At 44.7% G+C, this 20,000-nt stretch overlaps 1 protein-coding gene across 1 annotated transcript; it reads right to left on the bottom strand.

The window, feature by feature from the left end:
• Positions 1-12,169: 12,169 nt before the first annotated feature.
• Positions 12,170-17,907, bottom strand: LOC143301783 (G-protein coupled receptor dmsr-1-like). Its single transcript, XM_076616173.1, has 2 exons — positions 17,071-17,907; positions 12,170-12,688 (listed from the first exon to the last, which is right to left on the bottom strand). The coding sequence occupies exons 1-2, from the start codon at positions 17,905-17,907 to the stop codon at positions 12,170-12,172; spliced, it is 1,356 nt and encodes a 451-aa protein (XP_076472288.1).
• Positions 17,908-20,000: the final 2,093 nt, after the last annotated feature.

Raw genomic sequence — 20,000 nt, 5'->3', positions numbered from 1 at the left:
CGTCAAATGTTAAAAAAAACACCACCACCACCACCACCACCAACAAAAACAAAGAAAGAAAAAACAACAACCAAGTATACCAACTACAAACATCTCTCTCTGTTCAAGTTGAATTTGTTAATGTCGTCATGCAATATCAATGATGCACATAATTTTTCGGTGTTCTTATACTTATATACGGTATTCAAATTAAGGAAAAAAAAAAAGGTTCCTTCGTAAAACGCATATAATGTACTTTTTGCTGTCTATATTTATGCTTTATTTGTTTATGTACTTTCATGGAGTTGTATTATGTTGTCGTATACCACCTTCACTCGGGGCTGTGGCCTGATTGTGAATAAACCATTCCAATTCCAATTCTCTCTCTCTCTGAACGACAGATTGGATCAGACTGAATTAATGTGGAGTAAACGACATAAAACACTAGACTAAAAAAAAAAAAAAAAGAAAGAAAAAAAAGGGACCATAGTTAATTATATATGCATATTCATTTTTTAAAAAATTTATCCCAACTCTGTGCTATGGACAGTGTTTTCAGAATTAAAACATCAAAGCGATTCTCTCTCTCTCTCTCACAAACACACTATCTCCCCCCCCCCCCGTCCCTCTCCCCCTCCACACACACAAGCACTCTCTATCTCCATCTCTCTCTCCCCCCCCCCCCACACACACACTCTCACCCCCCCACACACGCACTCTCTATCTCCCTCACACACACACACACACACAAACACACACGCACGTACGCTCTATCCTCCTCTCTCTCTCTCCCCCCCACACACACGAACACACACACACACACACACACTCTCTCTCTCTCTCTCTCTCTCTCTCTCTCTCTCCTCTATTCGTGCATGAAGGATCATTACGCAGGTGGTCGATAAATAAATGTACGAAGCCAGCGCAAATGTACACAGAGTGGAGAGAATATCTCATAGAACTTCAACATAAAATTATGTGCAAACTCACTGGCTCAGCTATTATATTTATTTTGATCGTAAGCTTGAAAAAGGTTCGAGATATTCCAGGTATTTGTTTTGTGAGAATTATTATTATTATTATGATTATTATTACTACTACTATTATTATTATTATTATGAGCATATACGCCTAATCTTGAAAATAAGCTCTAGGCGTTTACAGATAGAACATATATGTAAATATCAAAAAGGAAAAAAAAACTGAACACAAGATACCAAACATCACTGAAAACTATTCATCCACCCCGTCACACACACACACGCACACACAATACAAACACACGCGCACGCACTCACACACAAGTCATAGCACACAGTCGTAAATAGTACACAATCAAAATTACTACCAACAAATTCTGAAACTATCAAAAACTCACTCACTCACAAATAGTCATTTTAGTTCATACTGGAAAGGGATGAGCTGTCGAGAATTAATCAGGAGGGGGGAAAGGTGGGTCTTCAGACTGGATTCGAAAGATTGCAGCGAAGATGAGTGACGGAGAGGCTGAGGAAGAAGGTGATTCCAAAGAAAGGGGGCTTGGTATGCGTTGGCCATACGTTTTGGTTCGAGCAAGGAGGGAACCTAAGCATACGGGTGTCAGAAGGAGAGCGGAGTTGGCATGAGGGTATGTAATGATGAATGTGATCAGAAAGATACTGTAGACCAGAAGCCTCAATGGACTTGAAACAAAGAGAGAGACGACTTTGCAAATAATTCTTTCTTGTACTGGGAGCCAGTGTAACGTATGAAGGAGAGGAGGGACGTGGTCAAATTTACAGGAACGAAAGACAAAAAGAGCAGCATGGTTCTGGACTTTCTGAAGTCTAGTAATGAGGTAGCTGGATGAACCAACAAGCAGGGAATTACAATAATCCAGGCGGGACAGCACAAAGACACAGTGGAGAGTTTTGGTTGATGCATCAGTCAGGAGATGACGAATGGATGCAATTCTGCGAATTTCAAAGTAACACGGTTTGCACATATTTGCAACATGCTGCTGATAGGAAAGAGACTGGTCCAGTATGACACCAGGACTGCGGATGGAAGAGGAAAGAGGACTGTCGGTGCCACTGAGGGAGACTGAGGAAGGAAGAGAGACTGAGTGGCAAAGTCTTTGTGGGGTGATAATCATGATTTCACAATACACAATACACACAATACAATACACAAACTTTATTGTCTATACTTTGGAACAGAAATTTTCTTTTTGGCAGCAGCACATGTCCACCGTAAACGTAAGAAGAACTGTTCATGTGTTCATGTTCACAAACTTCAGTTTTATCCTCATTTAAATTTAGTTTGTTTTGTCATCCTTATCTTCAGATCGAAGATGCAGGCCTGAGTACAGTCAGCGAGAGAGGGAAGGAGAGACGGAGGTCCCGACAAATACAGCTGGTTGTCATCGGAAAAGCTATGGTGGGACAACGAATGATGATTCACAATGGTGGAAATCGGTTTCGTATGGAGAACAAACAGAATGGGCCCAAGCACGGAGCCTTGTAGCACACCAAACAGTATGTCGGAAGGGGAGGATGACAGACCGCAAACAGAAACAACATTGGACCGGTCAGACAGATAAGAGCGGAACCATGAGAGAGCAAGATCGCAGATTCCAAAAGTGCGATTCAGACGGTTATTAGAACTGGTTATTAGAACCGCATAGCCTGCATATAGATACATAAACACCTGAAATAACTGAAAAGCAACAACACACACACACACACACACACACACACACACACACGGAGCGATTAAATTTTGTGGTCCAATGGGTACGTGCACACTGATTCATTCGCGCGCGCGCACGAAAAGAGCACCAAAAATGTGTTGTTGTTTTTTAAAGAAAAACAAAATGATCGTAGCATGTTTCTTGAAGTACAATTTTTTAATTGCTTATGGTGGTTTGTTTGGTTGGGTTAGACAACACTTTGTACGTCTCTGACGACAGAATGAAGTATTCTTATTCTGATTCATGTCACACACACACACACACACACACACACACGCGCGCGCGCACCCACACACACACAAAAGAAAAAAATCACATATATATCGACTCTAATGTACACATACATCCCAACCCAATACCCATACACATCCAAAACGACACACACACTCACAAAACAAACAAACCAATCTTCAGTTGGAATTACACACACACACACACACACACACACAATCGATCTTCGGGCTGAAATCAAAGAAGGATTCACACTCTAGATCCATCTTCTGCTGATAAGAACACCCTAATCAGGTACATGAAGTCTGTCATCACCAACAACATCAAATAACAAACAACCCCCGCCCCCCCAAAAAAAACAAAACAAAACAAAACAACAAACAAAAAAAAAAAAAAACCCCACCAAACATACGCCTTGATTGTGGGCCACGAGACAGCTCAGCCAATAGAATAGAACAATAAATAAATAAATAAAGTTAGCAACATGCTATATATTTATGACACTTGTCCGAGTGGAAACAGATTCCCATTTCTTTCAATTTTTCTAATAGTTCATCCTTTTTTATTTATTTATTTATTTTTTATAGTTCATAGCTCTTTCCTGTGGAAAGAAGTCATTTTCCGTCTTCGGCCCAACAACTTGGAATTCTCTGCCTGTTTCTCTCCGACAAACAACTCATCAATCTACCTTTAAAGCAAATCTTAAGACTTATCTCTTTAAAAAATACTTTTCACAACTCAAATAGTACTGTTGTCCCAGGCCCATGGCAATGTGTGTGTGTGTGATGGGTGAGTAGAGAGAATGGGGGTGGGTAGATGGATGGTGGTGGTATGGTTCGAAAAGGAGAATAACTGCCGATTTTTACCCCTTTTACCTTTTTTTATTCAAAACTTTATTTTGCAATTTTTACAAAATCTATGGCATGCAGATTACAATTATGCTCCTTTTTACATGTATGTATTTTAAGTGAAAATTGCTGTTATCTCAGCCGTTTAATCATGTGTGTGTGTGTGTGTGTGTGTGTGTGTGTGTGTGTGTGTGTGTGTGTTGGCGTGTAACAGTTGTAGTATTGAGAGTATGTTACTTTGTGAGTTTTATGCATTGTGTTTTTATAATATTAATGATTCTGTTTTATGTTTCTACTACTTTTTATATGCTTTCTTGTTTCACTGTAGGTACTGGCTTGTAAAGCGCTTAGAGCTTGTTTATGCTTGTATTATAGCGCTATATAAAAATAAAACATTATTATTATTATTATTATCATCATCATCATCCAGAACCATGTTTTACCTCCGAGTTCAGACATATAACACAAAGAGCGCAGAATTCTAACCTTCCTGGAAAGAACATTCGTTTCGGTTTGTCCCCCCCCCCTTCCCTCCCTCAAAACCCTGCTCATTAAATTTTCTCGTCGGCAGTCACACCACCAAATACCACCACCCCCACGCCCAGCTGAAGCTTCGCTGCATGCCCTTTGTTAAATCACTTCCATTCGATCTCTCTCTCTCCTCTTTCAAAATGAGAAAGTATGGGCTGGTTTTCCTACAGACTGAAGTGAACTGTGCTTAAAAAAAAAAAAAAAAAAAAAAAAAAAAAAAGAGAAAGAAATGAATTATGGAAGGAGAGAGAGAGAGAGCGAGTAAAGAAGGAATAAGAGGGTTGAAGGAAAGAAAGGGAAGAAAGAAAAAGAAAAGAAAGAAAAAGAAAGAAAGAATGTAGAGAAGAAAAGACGAGGAAATTAAACAAAAGACCACACAGTCAAGCTACACAAAATGAAAGACAGATTCTGAACACACCGAAATATATCTCATGCAATCCTCCTCCTCCTCTTCCTCCTCCTCCTTCAAACGAAACATTTTCTTTCCCACTGAATACAGAAACCAAACTTCACACATGACATATATACTTATGCCTCCAAACCCCCCTGCCCCCCCCCCCCCCTTTCACAAGAAAGAATGATTGATTCCAGAAACCACTCTCTCCTTGTAATACGACTCCCCCACTCCCCACCAAAAATCACACAAACTCCTGAAAATATATCAAAACGTATCATTACTATAACAGCAACAAAGCGTTAAAAACAAACAGTCACCCCCCCCCCCACCCCTCCTCCCTAATCATGGCATAAAACTTTAACCCTTTCACCGCCAAGCTCGCATTTATGCACAGGCTTGGTAGAGGACCCATGTCACTTTAAGGTGACCATTCACTGGTCTGTTATCCATGAACCTACTGCTCTTAATGTTCGGTGGTAGGATAGGCCATAGTTTCTATACATCAAAAGGGGGAATCCCCAGCTGTTCTTAGCCACTGTCTTTTCTGTGTTTATTCCACAAGGGAGTTCTGTACTCTAAATTGACTGGCGGTGAAAGGATTAATAAACAAAGACTTGCAAACATTGGCTTCGTCTTGTAAATATCCCTCATCGTTATTTTGAACAATCACGGTCTTTGATGCACGAAATAACACCGAGATTATAAACAGAACCAAAAACCAAAAACAAACAAACAAAAAAAACCCAAACCAAACAACATCTATCATTCAATTGTGAGAGGCAGGTATAGATAGGTAGATAGGTAGAAAAAGGTTGGGTTTTTTTGTTGTTGGTTGTTTCTTTTTTCAAAACAAAAATGAAAATAGAATAACCCCCCCCCCTCATCTCTCAAAGCTGCATGGGGGGGGGGGGGGGGGGGCGCAATTATGTATTTTTTCACTCCGCCCAAGTGAGAGAAACACAGACACGGACATTGTTTTATTGCCATGACAATACTATCCTTTGGCAAAGGGGGGGGGGGGGGGGGGGGCAATGTATGAACAAAAGAATAACGGCGGTTTACAGAGAATTTAAACACATCGAAAAAAGTATAAAAAGAAAATCAACGATAAAATAAAACAACACCAACAAAACAAAATCATAAAATAAAACATATTGCTAAGAGTACCAAAAAAGGGAAAATAAAAGCTCGACTACTCAGACATAGCGCACAAAAGGGGAAGGGTGGGAGGGGGGGTGGTGGGCAACCAACCAACCAACAACCAACCAATAACCAACGTACTATAATCACAACTTGCACTCCACTCCCCCGCTATACTAGACATCTCTCCCAGCATGTGGGAGGTGGGCTTGCGATGGTCAACAAACAAACACACAAACATACAACCCCAACTTCACCAAACCCACTAAATGGAGTCAACGTGAAAAAAGCCAACAACAAACAAACAAAAAACAACAACAAACAAAACAAAGGACAAACAACTCCACAACTCACTCCACTCCGTTCTACTAAACATCGGTTTGGCAATTGGGAGTATGGCGTAATAATAACAATAATAATAATAATAATAATATAATGATAATGATAGTAATAATGATAATAGTAAAACCAATCATAGTAATAATGTCAATATTTGGACGCCCTATCTTCGGAGAGCCCAAAGCGTTTCCAAATGCAATCACACATACATACATTGATCCAGATACACTTCATAACATTCATTTTCCTATATGCATCACAAAATAAACAGGTCACACACACACACACACACACACACACACACACACACCAGGCATTCATACCGATACAGCCCCATTCCTCTCACAACCCACCAACAATCGCAGACAGACACACAGGGCGGGAAAACTGATCATAACAACTGTGGAAAAGGTGAGTTTTGAGGGCTGACTTGAACGAGGACAACGACCGGGGCCTATCGGAACTGAATGAGGGAGAGATTGTTCCAGATGACAGGTCCAAGCACGTGTTCCCCGTGCAGTTTCTTTTGCCTGTGTAGACTGACTGACTGACCATGTGATTGTCACACAAGGCCAGACTCATACACGCAAATGCTCCTTTTTTTTTCTTTTTTTTAAAAATAGAATAATCAAAGAGAAGATTTATTGTTTGAAAGTAGGTATTTATCGCACTCCATATTTGAGAAGGGTTGCAAATGTTGATTTCTGTTGGATACCATCCCACACTGGATTCCTTTATAACGACCAAGCAGACAGGGCAGCAAAAAGGGGAGCAAAGAATCATACAGATAGTATAAAAGTATACTGCCCTTTGTCATACAAGGAAATAAGCAATATACTAGAGAGAGACTTTTATAGGTGCTTAAATTTAAGTATATAACCTCGTTAATTGACTCTCTCAGACTTTGGTCCGATTTGCAGACCAATTCTGAGTTTAGCTCTCAGACTATTATCAAATTAATTCATTACGGACCAAGTATTGTTCTGATGTCAAGTGCATATGCTTTAGTAACCTGACAATTAAGCATATAATTTTTAACTGTAGCTTGATGAAACCTTATGTACACGAAAGTGTGTCTTCACAAGTGACTGATAACGTTGATGTTTTTGACTTTTTGCATTCATTATCAGTTGTTTCGCTTGTCAGTTTAACGACTTCCCTTTTACGAAGTCCTTTAAGTAATTTCCTGTAACATGTATTTAGATTTTTTTTTTTCGAATTTCACCCTTATTTGCCCATTTCCCCGCAACTCTCCATTCATTCACATCTCCCACCCCTTCTAACCAATAATAGTCAAATGTATTCATAAATACTTTAACAAAATGTCTCCAATCACCGAAATGTGTGACGGGACATTAAACAAAATCCCTCCTCCTCCTCCTCCTCATGCGTGCATTGGTACTTTCCACATTTTTTTGTACGCTTGCGGCGTGACACACAGACTCTCACGGCGGGCAGTACTGCAGAAGAAACTCCAAGCTGTGGAAATGGGATGTCGTCGAAAGTTCGTGGGCATCTCATCATCCTCGAGACACACCACCAACGAGCAAGTTCGCCAAACCACCATCACTCAACATGATAATTATGTAGGGCCACACGACGACCTGTTGACCATCGTGAAAGAAACTGGAAAACTGAAATGGTATGTTTAAACCACAAGACCAAACAGCCTTGCCAAAATCATCCTCTCTAAGGAACGGTAGAGAGGGAGAGAAGAAGAGACCGTCAAAGGAACCCCCCCCCCCCCAAAAAAAAAAAAAAAAGAAAAAGAAAAAAAGGCCTCACAGTTTCAGTTTCAGTGGCTCAAGGAGGCGTCACTGCGTTCGGACAAATCCATATACGCTACACCACATCTGCCAAGCAGATGCCTGACCAGCAGCGTAACCCAGCGCGCTTAGTCAGGCCTTGAGAAAAAGAAAAGAAAAAAAAGGTAAATAAATAATAGCTAAATACATAAAAACTACTACTACTAATACTAATATGTATAAGGCGCAAAAACTTGATGTAGTCAACTATAAGCGTACATAATTATTAAAAAAAAATACACAAAAAAACAGCACTGAAGAGTGGACAGGGGCTGACATTTGCTGAGACACACTCACTCACTCACACATCATCGTTCAGAATGGAGAAGGCCAGCGCATGAGTCAGCATCGCTGTATCCCTGACAGTTCCCCACGGGACCGAGCGAAGTGAAGTAACACATGAGTAAGGTTTGACCAAGAAGCAAACGAACAAACAAACAAACAAACAACAAACAACTTGTTAAAATACTAATGGAACCATTACAAAAGAGGATTCATGACAAAAACAAATCATAAAAAAAAATCTCACCTCCTACTACCTGTTATTGTCGATTTTCAAGGGCGGGTGGTTGCCTTAAAATCCATGGCAGTATTACTGTTGACGTATATGAGCACTTTCATTTCTTCCCCAGCGTGTATTCTTGGATCAAAATAGTGAACTGTCTTTTGTAAAGCGCTTGAGAGCAAACTTTATCTGATTCGGCGCAATATCAGTGGAAGAAGTATGTGTCCAGAGGTGGAAATTATGTCCCTGAACACAGTTATACCAGCCAAAGTGTTCACAGGCAGTGACTGTAAGTTTCAGAACTCTATCAAATCAATCAATCAATCAAAATCACTTCATTCATCCACATGGAAATTCACTGAATTGATTATTTCTAAATCTATTAACCTATTATTATTATTGGTCTTGATTATTGTCTCGTTTTGAGTTGATTGTTTAATGGACAATAATATATATATATATATATATATATGTATATATATATATATATAAGTATAATGACTTACATCTGTTATTGTTAATGTTCACTGTATTCAGATAAAAAAAACAAACTTATTTTCTTTTCTATCTATTCTTAATTGTCATAATGAATTTATGTACAAAATAAAACGGTGGTCGACCCAAGAAAGTCCGGGGAAAAACAAACAAAAACAAACCACACAACCACAACTCTACCAGCCCCCCCCCCCCCCTCCCCACAACTAGATATCAGGGTGGGCAGTGGGGGGTGGGGTGCGGTGGGGGGAAAGGTTGGAGGTGGTCAGATTCAGTTTCAAGGAGGTGTCAAAAGCTTCCTGACTTGGTGACCATATATTCCTCTACACGACACCACGTTTGCTGTTAAAAACAAAAACAAAAAAAAAGCACCCACAAAAAACAAAGGAAAAGTAAACAGAACAGCAGATGCCAGATCCCCATGTAAAACCCCACAACAATATTATGGTCAAGAAAGAAAACAAACAATAACATACAGCCACCACAACTCGCACTCCACACCTGCAATATTAACCCTTTCACTGAGCAAACTCGCATATCTATGCAGCAGCTAGGTGGTAGAGGACCCATGTTCACTGAAGGGTGACCAGATCACGGGTCACGTACTTAATTAATGCTCTTAATGTCCGGTGGCAAAATAGGCCACATTTTCTACACATCGCAGGGGGAATCCTCAGCTATTCTTAGACACCATATTTTGTGAGTTTATAGCACAAGGGAATTTTTTGCACTCTAAACTGACTGGCAATGAAAGAGTTAAGACACCGATCAAATGAACAGGGAAGCTGGTATCTCCTCCTTCTTCATCGTCGTTCGTTCGTATGGACACGATTGAGTTTTCTTACATACATGACCTTTTTTTTTTTTTTTTTAATAATCCTCGCTATGTGGGCAGCCGTACTCCGTTTTGGGGGGCTGGCGGAGAACGATGGCATACAGTCAACGACAACTACAACAACACACACACAAACCACACAAGTTCGCCACCCAAACGTCCAACCCCACTGAACGTAAGACATTAGTGCTGACGGATATGAATCAAGAAATATACAAACAAACAATATATAAACAACAGTCCATTCCAAGTCCAACACCCCACTATATACTGTGTGGGGGATAGTGAGTAATCAATAAAAGAAGAAAAAAAAATCAAGTTTGCAACAGCAAAGTTCCTACCACCCTGAATTTTTAGACATCGGTCTTCACGGGTAGTGGTCAAGTAATATATACAAACAAACATACAACTAAAAAAAACCCAACTTCATACTGACGCCAACACCCGTACTAGATAATGTGTGGCGAGTTTGTAAGTAATCAAAGAAGTTCAGGACAGTCGGCGTTGGGATGGTTCCCAAAGGCCAGCTCGCCCTCCAAGGCTGCAGCACTTAGAGCCAGTGCAGCCATGCCTCGTAGTTTCCTCTTCTTCTTCTTCTGCGTTCGTGGGCTGCAACTCCCACGTTCACTCGTATGTACACGAGTGGGCCTTTACGTGTATGACCGTTTCTCCCCCCGCCATGTAGGCAGCCATACTCCGTTTTCGGGGGCGTGCATGCTGGGTATGTTCTTGTTTCCATAACCCACCGAACGCTGACATGGATTACAGGATCTTTAACGTGCGTATTTGATCTTCTGCTTGCAAAAACACACGAAGGGGGTTCAGGCACTAGCAGGTCTGCACATATGTTGACGTGGGAGATCGTAAAAATCTCCACCCTTTACCCACCAGGCGCCGTCACCGTGATTCGAACCCGGGACCCTCAGATTGACAGTCCAACGCTTTAACCACTCGGCTATTGCGCCCGTCGCCTCGTAGTTTGACAGTCATCGTCCTCCACCACAAAGGACTGAGCTGTGAATGACTTCCCATTGCTATGGAGAAAACCATTGACCACACAGCTCTCACTGTGCTGTTGGCCCAACCGTAAGCCTTTGTCAGTGTGTGTGGTATAAGCTGAGATTTGAGAAAGATACAGACAGACATACAACCAAAACGTCATTCTAACGCCAATACCCCTACTTGATATCGTCTGATGGGTGAGTGGGTGAGTAACCAACAAACAAAAAACAAAACATACAACGGCATTAATTACGAGTGTCTTGCCCCCACTCTCTCAGCCAACAAGAGTTTTAGGACAGTCAGCGTTGGGATGGTTCCCAAAGGCCAGCTGACCCCCAAGGCAGAAGCCCTTAGAGCCAGTGGAATCTGCCTCCTAGTCCTTCACAATAAAAGAGCTGTAAATGACTACCCATCGCAATTGAGAAACCATTTATCATACAGCTCTCACTTTGCTGTCGGCCCAACTGTAGGCTTTTGCCAGTCTGTGATTTTAGCTGAGCATTGATAAAGATACTAACAGATATACAACCAGAAAGCTTCATGCTAACACCAACACCCCTGCTAGATATTGTTTGGCGTGTTTGTAAGTAAGTAATCAACAAAGAAAAAAACAAACCAAAAGACAAAACATGCAACGGCATCAACTTTGAGTGTCTTGCCCAAGTTACATCATCCCCGACTCTCTCGGCCAAGTGGGTTTTAGGACAGTCGTCGTTGGGATGGTTCCCAAAGGCCAGCTAGCCCCCCAAGGCTGCAACACTTAGAGCCAGAGCAATTTTGCCTCCTAGTTTGAGAGTCATAGTCCTCCACGAAAGACTAAGCTGTGAATAACTTCCCATCGACTGGAGAAACCATTGATCATAAAGCTCTCACTGTGCTGTTGGCCCAACAGCTTATTATCAGTCTGTGATATAAGCTGATCGTTGAGAAAGATACAGCCAAACACACAACATTCTAGCGCCAGTCCCTCACTGGATATTATCTGGCTGGTCAGTCAGTAAGTAAGCAACAATAAATTAAAAAAAAACCCACAAAACAAAACAAAAATACAATGGCAGCAATTCCAAGTGTCTTGCCTACACTCTCTCGGCCAATACAGTTTTAGGACAGTCGGCGATGGGGTCGTTCCTAAAGGCCAGCTAGCCCCGCTAGGCTGCAGCACTTTAAGAGCCAGTGCAATCTTGCCTCCTCGTCTAAGAGTCATTATCGACAAATAAAACACAACAAAAACATACAACGACACCACTTCCGCCACCACCCCGACAACACCACCACCACCACTACCATACCACGAAATCCACCCCCACCCCCCTAACCACCCTGAAACCGTTCTAGACGTCCGTCTGGCGGGTGGTCATGAGGATGGTGGTGGTCCTCTTGGGGCCGGACGTCCCGCTGACCAGGTCCCGGAGAAACACCTTGATGAAGGTGTCCCGGAACTGCTTGCTCATGGTGCAGTAGAGCACGAAGTTGATGCCGTTGTTGAACAGTGCCAGGGTGTCCATCACGTCGCCCAGGGGCCCGTAGATGTTGTTGAAGAAGCCGTCCACCACGCCGCCCAGCAGCTGCAGGATCCCCTGCGGCGTCTCCGTCACCACGAAGAGGACGACGACCGTCACCAGCATCCTGGTAGTGCGGTTGCTCTTGCTGGTGCGCTTGCTCTCGTCAGAGTCGCCTCCTCCGGCTCCTCCGCCTCCGGAACCCTTGCTGCCGCCGCCCCCTGAGCTCTTGTTGCCGTTGCCCTTGTTGAGGAGCTTCTTGCGGCGGCGCTCTGCGTCCTTCATCTGCTTGATGAGCAGGAGGGAGAGGATGGACAGGAGGAAGCAGGGCAGGAGCTTGATCAGCACGGCCTGTTTTTTTGGGGGGGAGGAGAGGGGGGAAAGGAGGGAGGGAGGGAGGGAGGGAGAAAGATTGAGGGTGAAGGAGGTGGAGGAGGAGGGAGGGAAGGAGGGAGGGAGGGAGAAAGATTGAGGGTGAAGGAGGTGGAGGAGGAGGGAGACAGGAGGAGGGAGGAAGAGAATCATCATCATCAGTAGTATCATTATCATCGTTGTCGTTATTATCATCGTCGCTATCATCGGTATCTTTGTCATCGTCAGTATTGTCATCGTTGTCGTCATTATCATCATCATACACGTCATCGTTATCGTCGTAGTCGTAGTCATCGTCAGCATCACTATAAAAAAATCATCATCGTCGTTATCGTCTCCGTCATCATCATAAGCATGATAGAATCATCATCATCATCATCATCACCATCATCGTCGTCGTCATCATCATCATCATCATCGTCAGTATCATGATAAAAATCATCATCATAATCGTCATCATCTTCGTCATCATTATAATCACCACCACCGTCATAATCATCGTCTTCACCATTGTCATCGTTTCCATCATTACAAAAATCATCATCATCATCGTCATTATCACCATCTTCATCACCACCGTCATAATCATCATAGTCGTCGTCGACGTAGTTCTCGTCAACGTCATTGTCACGATCATCATCATCATCAACATCATCATCGTTGCTATTTGTTTGTCAGCAATGATGTCATCAGCACCATCATCAGCATCATCATCATCTTTTAATAAGAAAGAGCCAGCAATGTCGTTTCGAATACAAGGTGTTGTTGACGAGTGCTATGAATGTATGTGTATCTGCGCGCGCGCGTGTGTATAAGCATCTATGTGTGTGTGTGTGTGTGTGTGTGTGTGTGTGTGTGTGTGTAGGCGTATCGGAAATTGGCGAATCGGAATGACACCTTGGACAAGTGTTGTTGCTCCTATCATTGTCGCCGCTAGCTAATTATCCGCTCCTGCCACCTTTTTAAATGCCCCCCCCCCCCCCACCCCACCCCCTGCCCCCCCTCCCCCAAGCAGGAAGCAAGACGATACTGCTTAGCAAAAACTGTGCAGACATACAGTTCTTATCAAGGAAGAGGGGGTGGAGGGATGCTGATGATGATGATGGTGTCCTTATCTGTTTGAGACGAGTGTCATCATCTTTGTAACTCTGTCCAAACGGAAATTTTCACGACTCAGACCTGGTTGAGAAAAAAGAAGAAGATACGCCTTCTCCTCAGCCAATCAGAAACCAGGAAAAAACAAAGCAAAAAAAACAAAGCAAAAAAAACAAAACACCCAGAACGTCACAAAACAACACTGTTTACGCGGTCTTATTTTCAGCGGCTGTTATATCAATCAAGGTAGTGTGTAGGTGGGAAATGTTTGAGACTGAGACAGGGCAGTGTGTGTGTGTGTGTGTGGGAAATGTTTGAGACTGAGACAGGGCAGTGTGTGTGTGTGTGTGTGGGAAATGTTTGAGACTGAGACAGGGCAGTGTGTGTGTGTGTGTGTGGTAAAGGTTTGAGACTGAGACAGGGCAGTGTGTGTGTGTGTGTGTGGTAAAGGTTTGAGACTGAGACAGGGCAGTGTGTGTGTGTGTGTGTGTGGTAAAGGTTTGAGACTGAGACAGGGCAGTGTGTGTGTGAGTGTGTGGTAAAGGTTTGAGACTGAGACAGGGCAGTGTGTGTGTGTGTGTGTGGTAAAGGTTTGAGACTGAGACAGGGGTGTGTGTGTGTGTGTGTGGTAAAGGTTTGAGACTGAGACAGGGGTGTGTGTGTGTGTGTGTGTGTGTGTGTGTGTGTGTGTGTGTGTGTGTGTGGTAAAGGTTTGAGACTGAGACAGGGGTGTGTGTGTGTGTGTGTGGTAAAGGTTTGAGACTGAGACAGGGGTGTGTGTGTGTGTGTGTGGTAAAGGTTTGAGACTGAGACAGGGGTGTGTGTGTGTGTGTGTGGTAAAGGTTTGAGACTGAGACAGGGGTGTGTGTGTGTGTGTGTGTGTGGGGGTGGTAAAGGTTTGAGACTGAGACAGGGCAGTGTGTGTGTGTGTGTGGTAAAGGTTTGAGACTGAGACAGGGTGGTGTGTGTGTGTGTGGTAAAGGTTTGAGACTGAGACAGAGTGGTGTGTGTGTGTGGTAAAGGTTTGAGACTGAGACAGGGTGGTGTATGTGTGTGTGTGTGTGTGTGTGGTAAATGTTTGAGACTGAGACAGGGTGGTGTGTGTGTGTGTGTGTGTGGTAAATGTTTGAGACTGAGACAGGGTGGTGTGTGTGGTAAATGTTTGAGACTAAGACAGGGTGCTGTGTGTGTGTGTGTGATAAAGGTCTGAGACTGAGATAGGGCAGGGTGTGGGGGGTGGTAAATGTTTGAGACTGAGACAGGGTGGTGTGTGTGTGTGGTAAAGGTTTGAGACTGAGACAGGGTGGTGTGTGTGTGTGGTAAAGGTTTGAGACTGAGACAGGGTGGTGTGTGGATGGTAAAGGTTTGAGACTGAGACAGGGGTGTGTGTGTGTGTGTGTGGTAAAGGTTTGAGATTGAGACAGGGTGGTGTGTGTGTGTGTGTGTGTGTGTGTGTGTGTGTGTGTGTGTGTGTGGTAAAGGTTTGAGATTGAGACAGGGCCGGGTGTGTGTGTGGGTGGATGGTAAATGTTTGAGATTGAGAAAGGGTGGTGTGTGTGTGTGTGTGTGTGTGTGTGTGTGTGTGTGTGTGTGTGTGTGTGTGTGTGTGTGGTAAAGGTTTGAGACTGAGACAGGGTGGTGTGTGTGTGTGTGGCAAAGGTTTGAGACTGAGACAGGGTGGTGTGTGTGTGTGGGTGGGTGGTAAATGTTTGAGACTGAGACAGGGTGCTGTGTGTGGGTGGTAAAGGTTTGAGACTGAGACAGGGCGGGGTGTGTGTGTGGGTGGGTGGTAAATGTTTGAGACTGAGACAGGGTGCTGTGTGTGTGTGGTAAAGGTTTGAGACTGAGACAGGGTGCTTTGTGTGTGTGGTAAAGGTTTGAGACTGAGACAGGTGTGTGTGTGTGTGTGTGTGTGTGTGTGTGTGTGTGTGTGGTAAAGGTTTGAGACCTAGACAGGGGGGTGTGTGAGTGTGTGGTAAAGGTTTGAGACTGAGACAGGGCCGGGTGTGTGTGTGGTAAAGGTTTGAGACTGAGACAGGGCCGGGTGTGTGTGTGGTAAAGGTTTGAGACTGAGACAGGGTGGTGTGTGTGTGTGGTAAAGGTTTGAGACTGAGACAGGGTGGTGTATGTGTGTGGTAAAGGTTTGAGACTGAGACAGGGTGGTGTATGTGTGTGTGTGTGTGTGTGTGTGTGTGTGTGTGTGTGTGTGTGTGTGTGTGTGTGTGTGTGTGTGGTAAATGTTTGAGACTGAGACAGGGTGGTGTGTGTGTGTGTGTGTGTGGTAAATGTTTGAGACTGAGACAGGTGTGTGTGTGTGTGTGTGTGTGTGTGTGTGTGTGTGGTAAATGTTTGAGACTGAGATAGGGTGGTGTGTGTGTGTGTGTGTGTGTGTGTGTGTGTGTGTGTGTGTTTGGTTAAGGTTTGAGACTGAGATAGAGCAGTGTGTGTGTGTGTGTGTGTGTGTGTGTGTGTGTGTGTGGTAAAGGTTTGAGACTGAGACAGGGGTGTGTGTGTGTGTGTGTGTGTGGTAAAAGTCTGAGACTGAGACAAGGTGGTGTATGTGTGTGTGTGGTAAAGGTTTGAGACTGAGACAGTGTGGTGTGTGTGTGGGTGCTGTGTTCCTTTCGTGTTGTTGTTGTTGTGGTGGTGGTGGTGGTGGTGGTGTCACCGTGCCTTTCATTCTGTTTGTTTGCTTGTTTATTTATTTATTTAGCATATAAATTAGTTTATTTATTTACTCGTTTATTCATTCATTCAGTCAATCTATCTATCTGTGTTTAACTCACTGTTGTAATTCATGTTATAATTCACTGTTAGTCACTACAGTTCCTCGTAGCTCTTCGTTTTCCACTACTTGCTATAGTCATCACACCACCTCTTCTCATGTAGCCCACGCCTCGTCTCCTATGCGCACATACTTTACTTCTTTTTTTTTTTTTTTTGCTCCCGCCTAATATAACTAAACAGTGAAAAGACGTTAAACTAAACTAAACTAAACACACACACACACACACCAACCCCCACCCCCAGCCCCCACACAAACACACCATCACCCCTTTAAAAAAAAAAAAAAACCACCTGCACCCAGACATTGAAGCCCTTGAGAACTAATCCCCCAAACCTCTCCCCTCCCCCCCCCACCACCCCACCCACCAACCTTACCACACAAACACAAACATCCCCCCCACCACCCATACCTACCAACCAACCAACAAACCAACCCACCCACCCACCCACCCACCCACACACCACCACCGCTTGTTTACCTGCACCCAGAGGTTGAAGCTCTTGAGAAACAGGTACCCTGGAGTGTCCGTCTTGATGTCGATGTACCAGCTGGTGGCGTTGCCTTCGCCCAGGTCGTACTGCAGCTCGTAGCTCACAGAGTTGGGGATGCAGACGATGGTGACGACGATGCAGACGATGACGACGGTGAAGTTGGCCCTCTGAAGGCTGCACAGCTTGACCCCCTGACGTGGGTACCGGATGAAGATGTAGCGAAACACGGCCAGCGAGACGGTCAGCCAGATGGAGATGGAGTGCATTATCACGCTGAAGATGGCGAAGAACATGAGGTACTGAGCGTTCCCGAACGGAGGGTAGCTGTACTTGTACACGTGGTAGTTGAGGATGGCGTACGGGAAATAGGCGGCCATGGTCAGGCCGTCCGAGATGGCCAGAGCGGCCAGCAGCACGTTGGTCGGGGAGACCATGTTCTTGCGCGTGAGCACCACGATGTTGAGGCAGTTGGCGATGATGCCCAGGACGCAGATGAGGGGCGCCACCACGCCGTGGATCGGGCTGTAGCCCCTCTGGAAGGCTTCCAGAGTCGTTGGCGTGGTGGTGACGTTGCCCATAGCAGCAGCAACGGCAGCAGCAGCAGCAGCAGCGGCGGCAGGAACAGGAGGGCGATCCGTGAACGACCCCGACTCCTCTTGTACTATTATCTCAGGGAATGTCGTGGTCGTGGTCGTGGTCGTGGTTGTTGCGATGATGGTGCTAAACCAATCAACGTTCGAGTTGTTGTTGTTGTTATTGTTGTTGTTGCTGCTGCTCGGCAGCGCCAGGCTGCTGGCGAAAGTCGTCACGACCAGCATCGCCATGTTTCGCGGATTGATGACTACCACAACTACTACTACCACTACCACCACTACCACAACTGCTACTTCTACAACAACTTCCACCACACAAACACAAACTCAAGGAGTCAAGCTCGCTAGGAGGAGGAGAATCTCGCGCTGAGGGGAGGGAGAAGAAGAAGAAGAAGGTGGTGGGAGAAAACCGGAGGCGGAGTGTTTCTAACTCGCAAAGAGATGCACACACACTGACATCACCACCATCATCATCATCATCGTCCTTGCGTAAGGAGCTGAAGGTCTGACGAGGACGCAGAGAGGATGAGGATGAGGATGAGGAAGAGGAAGAGGAAGATGCCGGCACTGAGGGAACACAGGAGGAGGAGGAGGAGGAAGAGGAAGAGGTTGAGGGCTGGGCCTCGCACAGAACACCACCACCACCACCACTACAGAGGGAAGTCGTTGTCGCCCAGGGAGAATCCTGTTGAAGAGACCTCCAGCACGTGGGAGAAGCTGCTGAGTCCAGGAGGCGTTTCCCATGCGTGTCCACCTGAAGACAAGGGAAGACTCGTTCAGTTTTGGTTAATCTCTCTCTCTTTCTCTCTCTCTCTCTCTCGCCTTCATTCTCTTTCTCTGTCTTCTCTCTCTCCTTCATTCTCTTTCTCCTCTCTTTCTTCTCTCTCTCTCTTTCTTCTCTTTATCTCTCTCTCCCTCTCTCTCCTTCATTCTCTTTCTCTGTCTCCTCTCTCTTTCTTCTCTCTCTCTCTCTCCCTCTTCATTCTCTTTCTCTCTCTCCCTCTCTCTCCCAACCTCTCTCTCGCCTTCTCTACTGTCTCTCCCATCCTCTCTCTCTCTCGCCTTCTCTATACTCTCTCTCTCTCATCCTCTCCCTCTCTCATCCCCCCTCTCTCTCTCCCATCCTCTCTCTCTCTCATCCCCCCTCACTCTCTCTCCCATCCTCTCTCTCTCTCTCGCCTTCATTCTGTTTCTGTCTCCTCTCTCTTTCTTCTCTCTCTCGCTTCAATTCTCTTTCTGTCTCCTCTCTCTCTCTCTGTCTCTCTCTCTCCTTCTTAAAACGACCGAAATTCATGTTTTAGTATCTATATTTATGATTGTTTGCTTATCTTATTTCATGAGTTGTATTAAGTTCATGTGAACCCCTTCACAGGGGGTGGGGCCATTCCAAATTCTCAAGATCTGTGTGTGTGTGTGTGTGTGTGTGTGTGCGCGCGCGCGCGCGCGTGTGTGTGTGTGTGTGCGTGAGTGCGTGCGTGCGTGTGCGTGCGTGTGTGTGTGCGTGCGTGTGTGCGTGAGTGCGCGCGCGCGCGCGCGCGCGTGTGTGTGTGTGTGTGTGTGTGTGTGTGTGTGTGTGTGTGTGTGTGTGTGTGCGTGCGTGCGTGCGTGTGTGATTGTGTGTGCATTTCGTCTGTACACGTGTATGTCGCGAGAGACAAACAGACAGACAGACAAATAGAGGAGAAGACAAAGACACGTTAGTCGTTAGTCGTGTGTGTGTGTGTGTGTGTGTGTGTGTGTGTGTGTGTGTGTGTGTGTGTGTGTGTGTGTGTGTGTGTGTGTGTGTGTGTGTGTGTGTGTGTGTGTGTGTGTCTGTAGTGAGAGACAAACAGACAGACAGACAGAAAGACAGACAGAGGATGGTGAAGACCTGAAGACAAAGACACGTTAGTCTGTTAACTCTCCTTCTCGCCCTCTCTCTCTCTCTCTCTCTATCTGTGCGTGCGTGCGTGCGTGTGTGTGTGTGTGTGTGTGTGTGTGCAAATGACCTGTTTATCATATGTGCGCGTGCTGTTAGTGTCTTGAGCGGAGTACGTACAGCGCAATGACTTACGTAACGCAATATTACACGCTGTATGAAATTATCATTGTATTTTCAAAGATTATCTTGGTTTTTTTTTTACAACAAACAACAACAACAACAACAACAACTACCACTAGTCCTATTACTCGCGCTTTAGCATCCTAAATTCCTGGAGCTGAATTAAGGATTCTGAAGCGGGACGGTGTGAATCGCGCTTTTTTGAGGGAAAACCTAAATTCCCGCGACTGAATTTAGGATGCTCAAGTGTGAATTTACCCTACTGCTACTCCTACTACGAGCA

This window comes from Babylonia areolata, chromosome 28 (genome assembly GCF_041734735.1).
Source record: "Babylonia areolata isolate BAREFJ2019XMU chromosome 28, ASM4173473v1, whole genome shotgun sequence".
Classification (NCBI taxonomy): domain Eukaryota; kingdom Metazoa; phylum Mollusca; class Gastropoda; order Neogastropoda; family Buccinidae; genus Babylonia; species Babylonia areolata.
This window is presented reverse-complemented; position numbering and strand designations above follow the sequence as displayed.

Bases quoted from the DNA above. Each gene is read 5' to 3' on its own strand.
- LOC143301783 (XM_076616173.1), bottom strand. From the start codon at position 17,907: ATGGCGATGCTGGTCGTGACGACTTTCGCCAGCAGCCTGGCGCTGCCG. The intron at 12,689-17,070 runs GTAAACAAGCGG...CCAAAAAAACAG, and splicing joins GCTTCAACCTCTGGGTGCAG to GCCGTGCTGATCAAGCTCCT.